This window comes from Echinops telfairi, unplaced genomic scaffold, assembly GCF_000313985.2.
Source record: "Echinops telfairi isolate 266 unplaced genomic scaffold, ASM31398v2 ScPeMD7_15;HRSCAF=58, whole genome shotgun sequence".
In the NCBI taxonomy this organism is placed as follows: Eukaryota; Metazoa; Chordata; class Mammalia; order Afrosoricida; family Tenrecidae; genus Echinops; species Echinops telfairi.
This window is the reverse complement of record NW_022103912.1, coordinates 424,001-436,757: the sequence shown is the minus strand read 5'-3', so window position 1 is coordinate 436,757 and position 12,757 is coordinate 424,001. Positions and strand designations below refer to the sequence as shown.

The following is a 12,757-nucleotide window of genomic DNA, read 5'->3' as shown; positions in this document are numbered from 1 at the left end:
GAATGTTGAGTATTTGTTTCATCAGTGCTATATTGCATCCTGGCTGGCTCATCTTTTCTTTGTGACCTTTCTGTGAGGGGATGTCCAATTGTCTACTGATGGGCTTTGGGTCTTCATTCCGATCCCCCTCATTCGCATCAAAATGGTGTTTGTTTTGGGTCTTCTGATGCCTGATCCCGTCAACACCTTGTGACCACACGGGTTGGTGTGCTTCTTCCATGTGGGCTTTGTTGCTTCTCCGCTAGCTGGCCTCTTGATTATCTTAAAGCCTTTAAGACCCCAGACCCTATATCTGTTAATAAATAGCCAGGCACTATCCACTTCTTCACCTCGTAACTCATGCACCCATCTTCAGTGATTGTGTTGGGAAGGTGAGCATCACAGAATGCCAGGTTATTAGAACAAAGTCTTCTTGTGTTGAGGAAGCACTTGAGTAGAGGCTCAACGTGTGTCTGCTACCTTAATACTTAACACATAAATATATGTACATAGACCTATATCCCTGTAATTATATAGTAATATGTTTACACATGTATGTCTATGTTTATACCTCTATAAATGTCTTTTGCCTCCTAGTCCTTTCCTCAATTTCTTTTTACTTTCTTCCTGTCCCACAATCATATTTGCCCTTCATTTGGCTCTCTATACTTCCTTTCAGCTACATTGCATTTGATGAACCACACCAGGCATTCTATGCACTCCTTGCCATCAATTTAAGATCTTGTTGTCTCCTTGTCCCTGGGTTTGTTGGCTCCCCACTCCCCATTCCCCCACCTCCTCCTCTCCCCTGTCCCCCTGGAACCATTAGTCCCCTTATTTTCTCCATGGGATTGTTTATCTTGCCTATCTTATATAGACAGACATGGGAGAGGAGGAGCTGGAAGAAAGGGAGGGGGAGTCAACAAACCCAAGGACAAGGGAACAATAAGACATCTAAAGTTGATGGCGAGGAAAGCGTCGAATGCCTGATGGGGTTTGATCAAGTGCAGTATAGCTGAGAGAAAGTACTGAGAGTCGAATGAAGGTTGGACATGACAGTGGGACAGGAGTAAAGTAAAAAGAAATAGAGGAAAGAACTAGGAGGCAAAAGACATTTATAGAGGAATAAATATAGGCATGCATACATGTAAATACATTAATATATAACGATAGGGATATAGGTCTCTGTACATATATTTACAGGTTAAATATTAAGGTAGCAGATGGGCATTGGGTCTCTACTTAAGTACTCCCTCGACGCAAGAACACTTTGTTCTAATAACCCGGCATTCTGTGTAGCTCACCTTCTCGACATGATCGCTGAAGACAAAATGGGTACATAAGCAAATGTCATGAAGAAAGCTGATGGTGCCCAGCTATTAAAAGCACTTGGGGTCTTAAAGGCATCAAATTAAACAAGCGGCCATCTAGCAGGGAAGCAACAAAGCCTACATGAAAGAAGCACACCATCCTGTGTGGTCACAAGGTGTCGATGGGATCAGGGATCAGGCATCAGAAGAACCCAAACAAACAAATATATGAATGTAAACGATGGGGATTAGAACGGAGACACAAGCCCATCTGTAGATAATTGGACATTCCCATACAGAAGAGTCACAAGGAAAGAATGAGACAGGGTACAGAACAGCATGCCAGAATATACAACATTCCTCTAGTTCTTTAATGCTTACCCCCCCACCCCCACCCCCACCATCATGACTCCAGTTCTACCTTACAAATCCGGCTAGACCGGAGCATGTACACTGGTGCAGGTAAGAGCTCTTGACACACCAAATCCAGGACAGATAGACTCCTGAGGAACAGCAATTGGAGGAGCGATACCAAGGAAGGTGGGGGAAGAAGGGGGAGAAATGGGGAATCGACTACAATGACTGATGTATAAATCTCCCCCACCCCCCAACGGGGACGAACAGCAGTAACGTGGGCGAAGGCAGACAGCCGGCAGTGTGATATATGAAAATAAGAATAATTTATAATGTTATCAGGGGCCCAGGAGGGTGGGGAGGGTTGGGGAAGGAGGGAAAAAAGGAGCTGATACCAAGGGCTCAAACAAATAAAATACTTTGAAAATGATGATGGCAACATATGTACAAATGGGCATGATATTAATTGATGCATGGGTTGTTATAAGAGCTGTAAGAGACCCCAATAGAGTGATTTATTAACATAAAAATACAGTAGTGCTTTCATGTATATATATGAAATATATTTAAGTACATAAAATACATCATTTAGAAAGAATGAACCCATCAAATAATATTTCATATTTTTACTTTGATATTCAAAGACTGAAATCAGGACGTGTTAGAGAAAAGATAAAGGTCAGTAGCCAAATTTTGGTTTTCAAGAGAAAGAGGGATTAAAAATGTACGTGTGAATGTATGTGGTTGTCTAGCAAGTTTTAAATAAAATCTTCTAGCACATGCCTCAGAGAGTTTGTAATAATAATACTTTACATCTTGCACATACCTTTCTCACGTCTGAACTCTTTGGTTCTGTTGTCCAGGTTATGATTCTAGAAACAGCAAGCCTTGTCTCACTGGAGTTTATGAAATCTGTTGGATCCATCTGCCTGGCCAGAGATTCAATATATTTTAGGATTGCAACTTTGACCTGAAAGATTGAATAGTTGTAAATATTAAGCACACTTGATGATCCTTAAATACAATCCTCAATTGTGGGGAGGGGCTGTCAAAGCAAAGCAAACACTGCTGAGAGGGATTTTTCTTTTTCTTGGATTTGAGTTTCCAATGGAGGGTGCCTGGTGGGTGGGGGGAGAAGCATGAAAAGACCGATGATGAGTCCTGAGAACATGTAGCGTGCTCCCCTTCTCTTCTGGATATCACGCCTGTCCAGAAAGGGTGCTCTGCTTCTCATCCTGCCACAAGAGATTCCCAATGCGGGAAGCCCACACAGGAAGAATGGGGTTTCCAGCTCTGCCACGGACAGGGAAGGCAAGGCAACGCTGCAGCGAGTTTCTCAAACATTACAGGCCAGGCCCTAGAAGTTATCACGTAATAATAATAAGGCAGACCTCCTGCCCTAACTTTTCCACTGCATTGTTTTTATTGCTTTTGACCTCATAAAAAGGGAAATTTACTGTGCCCACCCTAAAGCTTCACAAAAGTTAATGTCAAACAAGAGATGGACATGATCTACTTAAAGTTATAGACATATTTTCTCATCAAATTTAATCTTGATATCACAGGTATAATTTCCCCTATCAATTCGTTTTCATGTCTTAAAAAGTTAACATTCCAATTAGATACCTAACCATTACATGAGATTGTCTTAACAGTAATTGTGTAAAAGACTGGTAATAAATATTGGTGAAGATAAGGGACAAGTAGAACTCCCATGCATAGTTGATGAGAATATGGTAGAACCATTTTCAGTTTCTAATGAAGTTTGACATAAACCCCTCCTATAAGCCAGCAATTGTATTCTTAGGTATTTAACCAAGAGAAATGAGAAAATGTCCATAAAGATTTGTGCAAGAATGTAAACAGTGCTTTACTCACTACAGTCAAATAGTTACATATGAAGCACGTAATTTTTAAGCAAACTTATGTTCTAAAAGTTGAACTGTAATGACAAATAATTACCAACCTTGAGATTTGGAGTTTGAGTTTGATCCACAATAAATCTCATCAAGATGTTAAATTGTTGATCAAATGGAAAGGAATCCCTATTTTGAAAAAAAGCAAAGCTTGCTTTTAAAGAATGACTTATTACAAAGAATGTAACAACTACATAAGAAACAAAAACATCCTGTTTTGGATATTTGTAATGTATATGAAAGCAAACCGGTTCACATTTTAAACTAGTATTTTAAAACTTATTATAAATACTAAAGTAATACAGTTATGTCGAAAATGGAAAATGTTTAAACTCCTAAAATGTTCTATACTAAATTTTCTCTGAGTATGATATTTTAAAAATCAAGCCAAAGTCATAGGCTAGGAACTATCATCTTACCCATCGAAGGGTCCGCTCACCTTTTCAGCCGCCCTTCTGAATGATGTTTGTGTGAGCACATACCCAATTCTCAAATCTCCCTTCACATCCCACCCAAGTGTGTATACGACCTCTCCTTGCTAGCTGCAGTACCCTCCGTAGTCTTGGCTTTGCCATTGCTTAGGGCGATGTTTTGCAGCGTTACCACCATAAAGGTGCCTATGAGACAGTCTGCAAAGAAAAATTCCCACCCAGCTAAATAGATACACAAGAGGCCAAGGGCCCCGGGAACTCCTTCTCCCTCTTGTTCTGACCTACACGGGAGTCCATGGTTTGGCATTTTAGCCTCCAGAATTCTAATAAAGTTAATGTCTAGTCTTTAAAACCACTCGCTTGTGATATTTAGGTTACAGTACTATTTACTAAATGCTCTCTGTATATGAAGCCCGTGTGGAAGACAGGGATATGATTTCCATGCAAAAGGAAAAATTACATGAAAAGTATATATTATGATGGTGGCTAAAATGATTGCATTGATCTCGTTGAACTCTTAGAGACTCTCCTCAATCTCCATAATAAAAACAATAGTAAAAAGAGAGATGTAGGTTTGAAACTAAAATAATAAAATAAAGTAACTGATACCTATCTCAAAGACTGATTTGAAAAGTAAAGAATTTAAAAGAAAAAGTTCACGCCACATATCAGATGCCAGTGCATGAGGCACCTAGGCACATACTAAGTTTCATTCCTGGACAACAGTGAACTTGATCAAAGAGCATCTTGTTTCCAGCAAACTGAGGACCAGGTCTAGAAGCAGAGTATGCAGCGGTATTCGTGGTCCAGTCAATCCTCGGTTTGACTAATAAGGCAATAGGGATTTAAGGGACTCATGCTTAATGATAATTAAAGAAAGAAAGCCACAAACTGTAACAAAGTGTCTTTCTTCATCGAGCGGTGGAGGACAAACACATTTAACTACTGTATTTAACCTAGGAGAGGGCCCTATTGTTAGGCACAAGGCGAAGGAAAAGAAACCAAAGAAGAGGAACAATCAGGTCTTTAACTTAAAGAACAGCCAGTCATCATTGAAGGTCCCAGGCCCCATCTCTCCCCTTTATCAGTCACTGACTAGTTCTACATAAAGGGACCCTAGGTGGCAAAGTGTTTACACACTGAGCTGTGATTCACAGGGTTGGCAGTTCAAAACCACCAGCAGCTCCACGAGAAAAGACTGGGCTTTCTACTCCCATAAACATTTACAGTCTTGGAAACCTACAGGGAGTTGCTATGAGGCAACATTGACTCGATGGCAGTGGAAGGTTCTAGATAAGCTTGAGAAGCTATATAATTCTGCTGCAGAGAACAAGAAGGACCCAATGAAAATGCTTCAGGAAATGAGATAAAATACTATATGGAAATCAAGATTTTAATAGGAAAGAGGCATCCAGGAAACTAATAGGATGTAGTGGATTCCTTAATCACTACAGTTTAGGAAGACCCTCACACACTCACTGCCAGTAAGTCGACTCATAGCTGCCTCATCCTACAGGGCAGAGTGAACCTAACTGCCCCTGTGGGTTTCCTAGACGGTAACTCGTGACAGGTGTAGAAAGCCTGGTCTCCTGCAGAGGGGTTGCTGGTTTGGGATGGTTGACTGCAGCCTTAAAAATCTGAAGTGGATCTTTTCATTCATGATTTCACCTAAAATTTGAGCCATAAGCAAAATTTCACTCACATTTTTATTTGGCCTTCATAGTGTCATGAAAATGTGCAAATTTGTTGCCCATGTCTACAATTCTGGTCTCTTTTGAACAGCATGGCACCAGTAATTCCCTATCCCAACCGACTGTAGCTCTGCAGTCCCACTCCATGTCCTAACCCCATTTGCTTTCTTCATTCATGTCCACTCTATCAGTCTAGTTCCTATAGCCAAGTCCGGACTAAACTTGTATCAACAACTGGTATTGGTATAAATCAATATATCCTAATTCCATTGAGCTTTGTCATCTAAAGGAGTGGTGAAGTTTGAAAGACTTATCATAAATGCAGTCTATTATTTTTATGTTCATGAAAAATCTAGGTAATAGAGTTCTATAGCATTGCAAATTATAAATATCTACAGGGCCAGGAACCAAAAGAAGGCAACTGGCATCACAGTGTAGAAAAACCATATAGAAGCTTTGAAGCCTAGGTTCAAATATTGACTCTTCTTTCTTATGTGCTAAGCTAATGACAATCTCTCTCTGTCGCAGTTTCCTCAGCTGTAAATGATGAAAACAAAAAAGTTACACCCATGGACTTAAGGCTTGAAAGGGCTTAGTGTCCAGTAGATAAAACTGTTGTAAGCGGGAAGTGCTATTAACAATATTATTACTAAAATGTACATGAGTTAAAGGAACATTAAATCTGTAACTGTGACCCTAGATCTTCTGGCTACTGAAGGAAGGTTGCATGACTGAGCGGAAAGAATTCAGGGTAGAACCCAAAGTCTCTGGGTTCCAGCCTGTACTTTCCCATTTAGAGACTCTAAGAAAGTTAGCAAAGTTTCCAACTGCAGGGAAGAGCCAAACGTTCTAAGATTTTTTTCCAAGTGGGATATTTGCAGTCATGTCCAATTCTAGTGATGGGATCGGGGAAGAAAGAGGTTTCTTAAAATTTATCTGTGAGATTTAGCCCTGAGGATATTATTGCTATTTTTTAAAGAGAAAAATAAATACTATGGTTAAGAGGCATGTAAAGCACAATAGTAGCTAATGGCAAGTGGCCCTGTTAGACTACAATCAAACTATGGGCCAGAACCGTGTCCTAAACATTGGCTGCATGTAATGTCTTGCTCCCAATGTGCTTTCTCATGTATAGCCTGACCCTACTGTGGTAGAATGAATATACACAAACAAAAGAAAAATAAATACATAAATGGCCGGATGGCTGGCTCAAGGTCTTTCAGAAAATTATCTGCAGGTATTAACTAAAATAATCAGAACCTAAAAATGGATTCGAGGTTCTAAATGCCTGGGCTGTAGTGGTACCCTCACCACATTTCCAACTATAATTACCGAACTGTGATTATGATGTGATATCACGTCCCTGAATGTTACTGATGTTGTAAACATAAAACTTTGCAGATATAATTAAAATTATTCACCAGAGAACTTAAAATAGGGAAAGTATCCTGCATTAGGTCCCTGAGTGTTACAAATCATTTGTACTTGGTCACCTAGAAGCACTACAGAAGTGAAAAAAACAAAACAAAACAAAAAACCCTGTAAAGCAGTTCAATTCTGTAGCAGATGGGATCACCCTGAGACAAAATTACTCCACAGCAATAGGCTTATCTAATCCTGGATTACCACCATATAACCTAGTCATATGAGAACCCCTTTAAAGCCCAGTTTTCTCTGACTAGTAGCAGAAGAAGTAGAGAGTCAGATAATCAAAAGGCATGCAGGTGGCCCTAGGAATAATCCCCAGCTGACATCCTATAAGTCAATGAGGACTTGGGACCTATAACCACAAAGAACTAAACTCTGCAAACAACCATTTAATGGACTTAGAAATATTCCGCCCCTACCCTCCACCTCCAGTCTCAGTTGGCCAATACTCTTATTTCAGCCACATGAAAATCTAAGCACTAGGTGATTTCTTTTTTTTTTTTTTAATTTATGCATCTTTTTAGTTGCTTTTTTTTTTTTAACATTTTATTAGGGGCTCATACAACTGTTATCCCAATCCATACACACATCAATTGTGTAAAGCGCATTTGTACATCGTTTCTCAAAACATTTTCTCTCCATTTAAACCCCCGACATTAGGTCCTCATTTTTTTCCCTCCCTCCCCGCTCCCCCCTCCCGCATGAGCCCTTGATAGTTTATAAATGGGTATTTTGTCATATCTTGCCCTGACTAGGTGATTTCTAAGCTAATAATTTGCTACCTAGCAACACAAACATGGTGTTACTCTAATTTATAGTAACTGGAACTTACAAAAGTCATTGCCCATACAGCCTTCAAGTGATCTGGGGATACTTATTTGTTCTTTTAAAACCACACTGATGTGGCACACTGCCTTCCATCTTCCACTAAATTACAAGCAAGGCATTTCTGCAAAGTATTTTGAAATAATTTAATTTCTAATACTGGTAAGAAGAGGACTTGAAATTGGACAAATAGGTGACAGGTGTCCGAACAGTGATAACATAATCAGCAGTTTATCATTTTCTGAACCAAAGCAGCTTTTCTTTTCTCCTAGAGCAGCGATTCTCAACCTGTGGGTCGCGACCCCTTAGGGGGTCAAACGACCCTTTCACAGGGTTGCCTAAGACCATCAGAAAACACATATTTCCGAGACACCGCTCCCCTATCAGTCTCCAGGCGGGTCTGCCCACATGCAGATACGCCCACATACGAGTACCCGGCATGAAGACTGTTACCCGTGCTACACCATGCTTCCAGACCAAATTACATTTATTTGTAATTAGAAACAAATATTTCACAATATATAATTACATATTGTTTTTGTGATTAATCACTATGCGTCCATTATGTTCAATCTGTAACAATGAAAATACATCCTGCATATCAGATATTTACATTACGATTCATAACAGTAGCCAAATTACAGTTATGAATTAGCAACAAAAACAATGTTATGGTTGGGGATCACCACAACAGGAGGAGCTATACTAAAGGGTCGCAGCAGTAGGAATGTTGAGAACTGCTGTCCTATAGGCTAGAGAAGTCACAATTGCTGTGATTGTTTTATTAATCTCTGAGCCAATTATGTATGAACTTAGAAACTGCTGTTGAATCACTGGGAACTCTACAGCATATGATACTTACAGCACATTTCTAATACAAGCTTTAAAAAGTTGAAGTATTACAGACACTGAAGTCTTCAGAGAGTTAAAAACAAATATATACAAGTATTTTTTTTCCCAGAGAAGAGAGTTAACTCTGAGGCTTAATTTTGTTTTTATAGTTGTCTTGGACATACAGCAAACTGATGGATAAAACATGCTAACAAATACGTCAACAAGTGAATACAGGAAGTGAGGAAGAGGGATTCCGAGTGGCAAGAACACACCTGAATTTTATAACATGAAAATTGTCTTCTTGAACATTACCTTGTTATATCTAGAGCCTTCTGAACTTTTGCTTGCACAGACCCAAGTAAATCTGCACCCATTTTCTTGAGTAATTGTGTGAGAAGAACAAAAAGCCAATCTTGCAAGTCGTCCTTGTGAATTATTATGAAATCCACCAGAGTCTCCAGAAACATACTAAAAACCTAGAAAAGTGATGGAAACGAAAGCCAAATATTTCATATACCTAGTTCAGGATTCTCTCCAAAATCTTTACAAGATTAAATGTGCTCCTACTGACCTTGCCCACACTCAAAAAAAAAAATAGAGATTTAATTACGCTCGTGGTCAAAGTTTACACAGCAAGTCTACCTTTCTACTGATAATTTCCACACTAATTAATCAGTGACATGAGTGTCTTTATCAAAATGTGTCAACATTCTCTTTAATTTTGTTCAATTTGTTCTCTTTTCAGTACTTTCCTTTCCTTGAGAACCTATCTTGGCATCTTTGTTTCTGAGGTATTGTTGACTTTTTGATCTAATACTGATAGTTTTAAAGTAAGGTACCTAACTTACTGGTAATCTCCTTTATTTTGTGAGCCACTCCGCCATGTCACTTAAAGGTAATCTCAGGGGATAGGCTCATTTTAAAGAGGGTGAAAGACTTTGGGAGCTCTCTTATCTCCAATCGTTCTTGTTTTTCTGGCGTTTCCCCACCCCCCCCAATTCTGTCCAGTACCAACTATTACAACCCCGGTTGGGCACCATCTAGTTCTTCAGGTCTCAAGGTCTCAATACCATGGAGAGGGTTCTGACTCTTGGCAACCCATTATGCCATCTGGGCTCTGGTCTCAGGGTAGATGAGGTTTCATAACACTGTTAATGACTGGTCCCATTAACAAGGTATATGTATTACAGAAAACAGATAAGCAAAACTGGAACTTACTCTCTGTTGTGAATTCCATCGCAAAGCAGGTCATGCAACAAAACAAATTCAGTGTTAGTCTACAGTGAATTGATACCATTTTCATGCAGTTTCTTAAAGAAAACGGAAAAACCTAAAAACTGATAAAAATTCTATTCTCTCCCTCAATGTGTTGTTGTTGTTGTTGTCAAATTAATTCTGACTCACAGCAACCCAAGGTGATAGATCAGACTTGCCCCATAGTTTCATAGGAAGCAGATTGCCGGGTCTTTGCTCCTAGGAATGACTTGTGAGTTCGAACAACTGATCTTCTGGCTAGCTGATGAGTGTTTTACCATTGCTCCACCAGGGATCCTTTATCTCAGGCCTCAGAAATGTAGTGCAGAGAGGAGTTAACTTCGATGAAAATTATTAGTTTAATTCTGGAGGTTTGTCTTTCTTTTTTACTCTTCAAAAAAATCTTTAAAGTTCTAATTCTACACTATTATTTTTATTAGCTAGCATTCAAAAACCACTAGTATAAAGATGACTCTTTACATATTTATATATACAACAACTCTTTTCTGTATTTGAGACAGCTATTTCAAATATAAGTCAATTTCAGGCATTATAAAAAAAAAGATAAGGCTTAAAAAGTAAGAGGTACTAAGAGTTCACATTTTTCTCATGTTACTTTAGACTCATTGGCTTTCTCAGGTTCAGTTCCTTGGTCTCAGGAAGTATGGACACCAACTAAGGACCTACTTCTTTTAGATCTAGCAAGTTCTTAAGTTCAGCAAAATTCTATTTGGAGAAATAACTTAACTTGGTTTTTCATTAAATCCGCAAAATAAATGCTTCCATTTTTCTAGCATATTGGCTAATAGGAGGTGCTCAAAATATATTGGCTGGATGAATGACTGTATCTGATTGTTTCCATGTTAACTCTTAACTGAAGTCAACTTTAAGTTTTATAATGCTTGAGTTTTAAAAGAACTGAATTTTTAAAAGACAGAACATACAATATTCTTGAAATTGGTGTTAAAGTTATAAGGTATAAACTGCACGGTGGGGAATTAACTCTCATTCTTGGATAGTATATTCCTCGCAAGGAGGGGAAATCGAGTCTACAGTGTTACATCCCTGAATCATTTTCAGAGCTACTAGTACTATGTGCCCCTACTATGTTAATGAGCCTTACTCTACTGGGGCATCCCACCTACTCAGTCTCTTATGAGACAACTTAGAAATAAATGAGCCCAAGCTTTGGAATTTCTGGTTTTGCTCATAGGCAACTAACAAATATTAACTAAACTAAAACCTGCAAACTCACTGTACAAGAGCCTTCAGTTGGAAACAAATTTCCTTCTTTATCCTCAAATTCTGGTTCTGAGTCAGCAATCTAGAGGTGACAGGTAACAGAAATTTCATCAATGTCCAAAGCCATCTAATGCCCCTTATGTTGCAAATGTTACACTATGAATCTTACTCTGAAGGCTACTTAAAGTCTTGCTAACCATATCTTTAGTTATCTACGTGGGCTTTTTAAATCAATCATTCCTTGATTTGTAAGTTAATATTGTTATTGGCAACCTTGCTGTGAGGATCAATTAATGAACCTAAACACATGCTTCAACACCATTATTCAGTGAGAGAACTGTTGGTGGAAATGAAACAATAGAACCTTTTCATTTGTTTCCCCAAACCCTCACAAACACCTGAAAATCATACCTAGTTTTCTGGATCTCTAACCCAGAACAAGTGTTCAGGAAGTGGGGAATGCTTTCAAGGACAACTCCTTCCTAAAGGAAGGACGGACATGAAAAGACAATAGAGAGATCACAGTGACTGGCTAGATTCCTTAGCTACCACCAGCTTCTTTTTCTCAGCATGACTTGGAAGATACTTTTACTAGAAAAACTGATGTATAAAACAGTTAATCTTGCATATCATGCAAGATTTAAGATTTACTTATGATAATTTAATATACTATAAATTTCAATAGTTTAATTTCCTTTCTTTTTAACTCTCCTAATATTCCCATTTGCCCATTTTCTTTCACTAAAAGCATCTAACAGCCTCTCTAAGAGCTTACCCTCAAATAATGGCATAAAATCTAGCCTCCGACAGATCTCTGAAACACAGAAAAAGGGAAGGGTGTCTCATCCTACTTCGTCCCCCCCACCTACTCCTCTGCCTTAGCCATGGGCAAGGCAGGGGTTGGGCTGAGTGCGACCTTCACTGAGGCCCCAGAACCGAAGCCTCACCATCAAACGTCGGAAACGGAAGTCAAAGAAAAAGGCGGAATGGACCAGTGACACCGTGGGCAATGAGCTCATCCAAAGGCTGCTGGATTTACGCGAAACCTCGGGCCTTTGGCGAGAGCTCCACAGAGAGCGATGAGGACGAGGAAGGCTGTGGTCATACACACTGTGCCAGGGCCCATCACAAAGGACGAAGCCGTACATCCCAGGACCCGATCTGCAGCACCCCTCCCCAGCCAGTGGACCACTCCCAGGCCCCTTCAGGGTCAATACAGCACTAAATTCCTCTCTCCCCTTCCATTCCTGTCTGTCTGGCCCTGAGTTTATCCATGTAGCTACTTGGGGGCTAGACCCGTGGTTTAACCCCTTCTCCAGGTGCCCTCTTCCCCTGTCCTCTGCCTGCTAGAGAGAAGGAAAGGAGACCCCTCTGTATTCCAGAGCTCCTGGAATTCTGACTTGCTGCTATTTCAGAACTTAGGCTTCTGGGTTTCTCCAGCCCTCAATATCCCTCCTGATACCAAGCCTCTCCCCTTGAAGGGCCCAGGCTCT

General features: G+C 39.7%; 1 protein-coding gene across 2 annotated transcripts in view; it reads right to left on the bottom strand.

The window, feature by feature from the left end:
* The window catches only part of CLASP1 (cytoplasmic linker associated protein 1), a 354,339-nt gene that overhangs the window by 76,040 nt on the left and 265,542 nt on the right, over positions 1-12,757 (bottom strand). For both annotated transcript variants that reach the window (XM_045287431.1, XM_045287432.1), the window contains 4 exons: positions 9,987-9,989; positions 9,081-9,244; positions 3,610-3,688; positions 2,470-2,613 (listed from right to left, as the gene is read on the bottom strand). In XM_045287431.1, the coding sequence (XP_045143366.1) occupies positions 2,470-2,613; positions 3,610-3,688; positions 9,081-9,244; positions 9,987-9,989 (390 nt within the window). The remainder of the gene's footprint in view (positions 1-2,469; positions 2,614-3,609; positions 3,689-9,080; positions 9,245-9,986; positions 9,990-12,757) is intronic.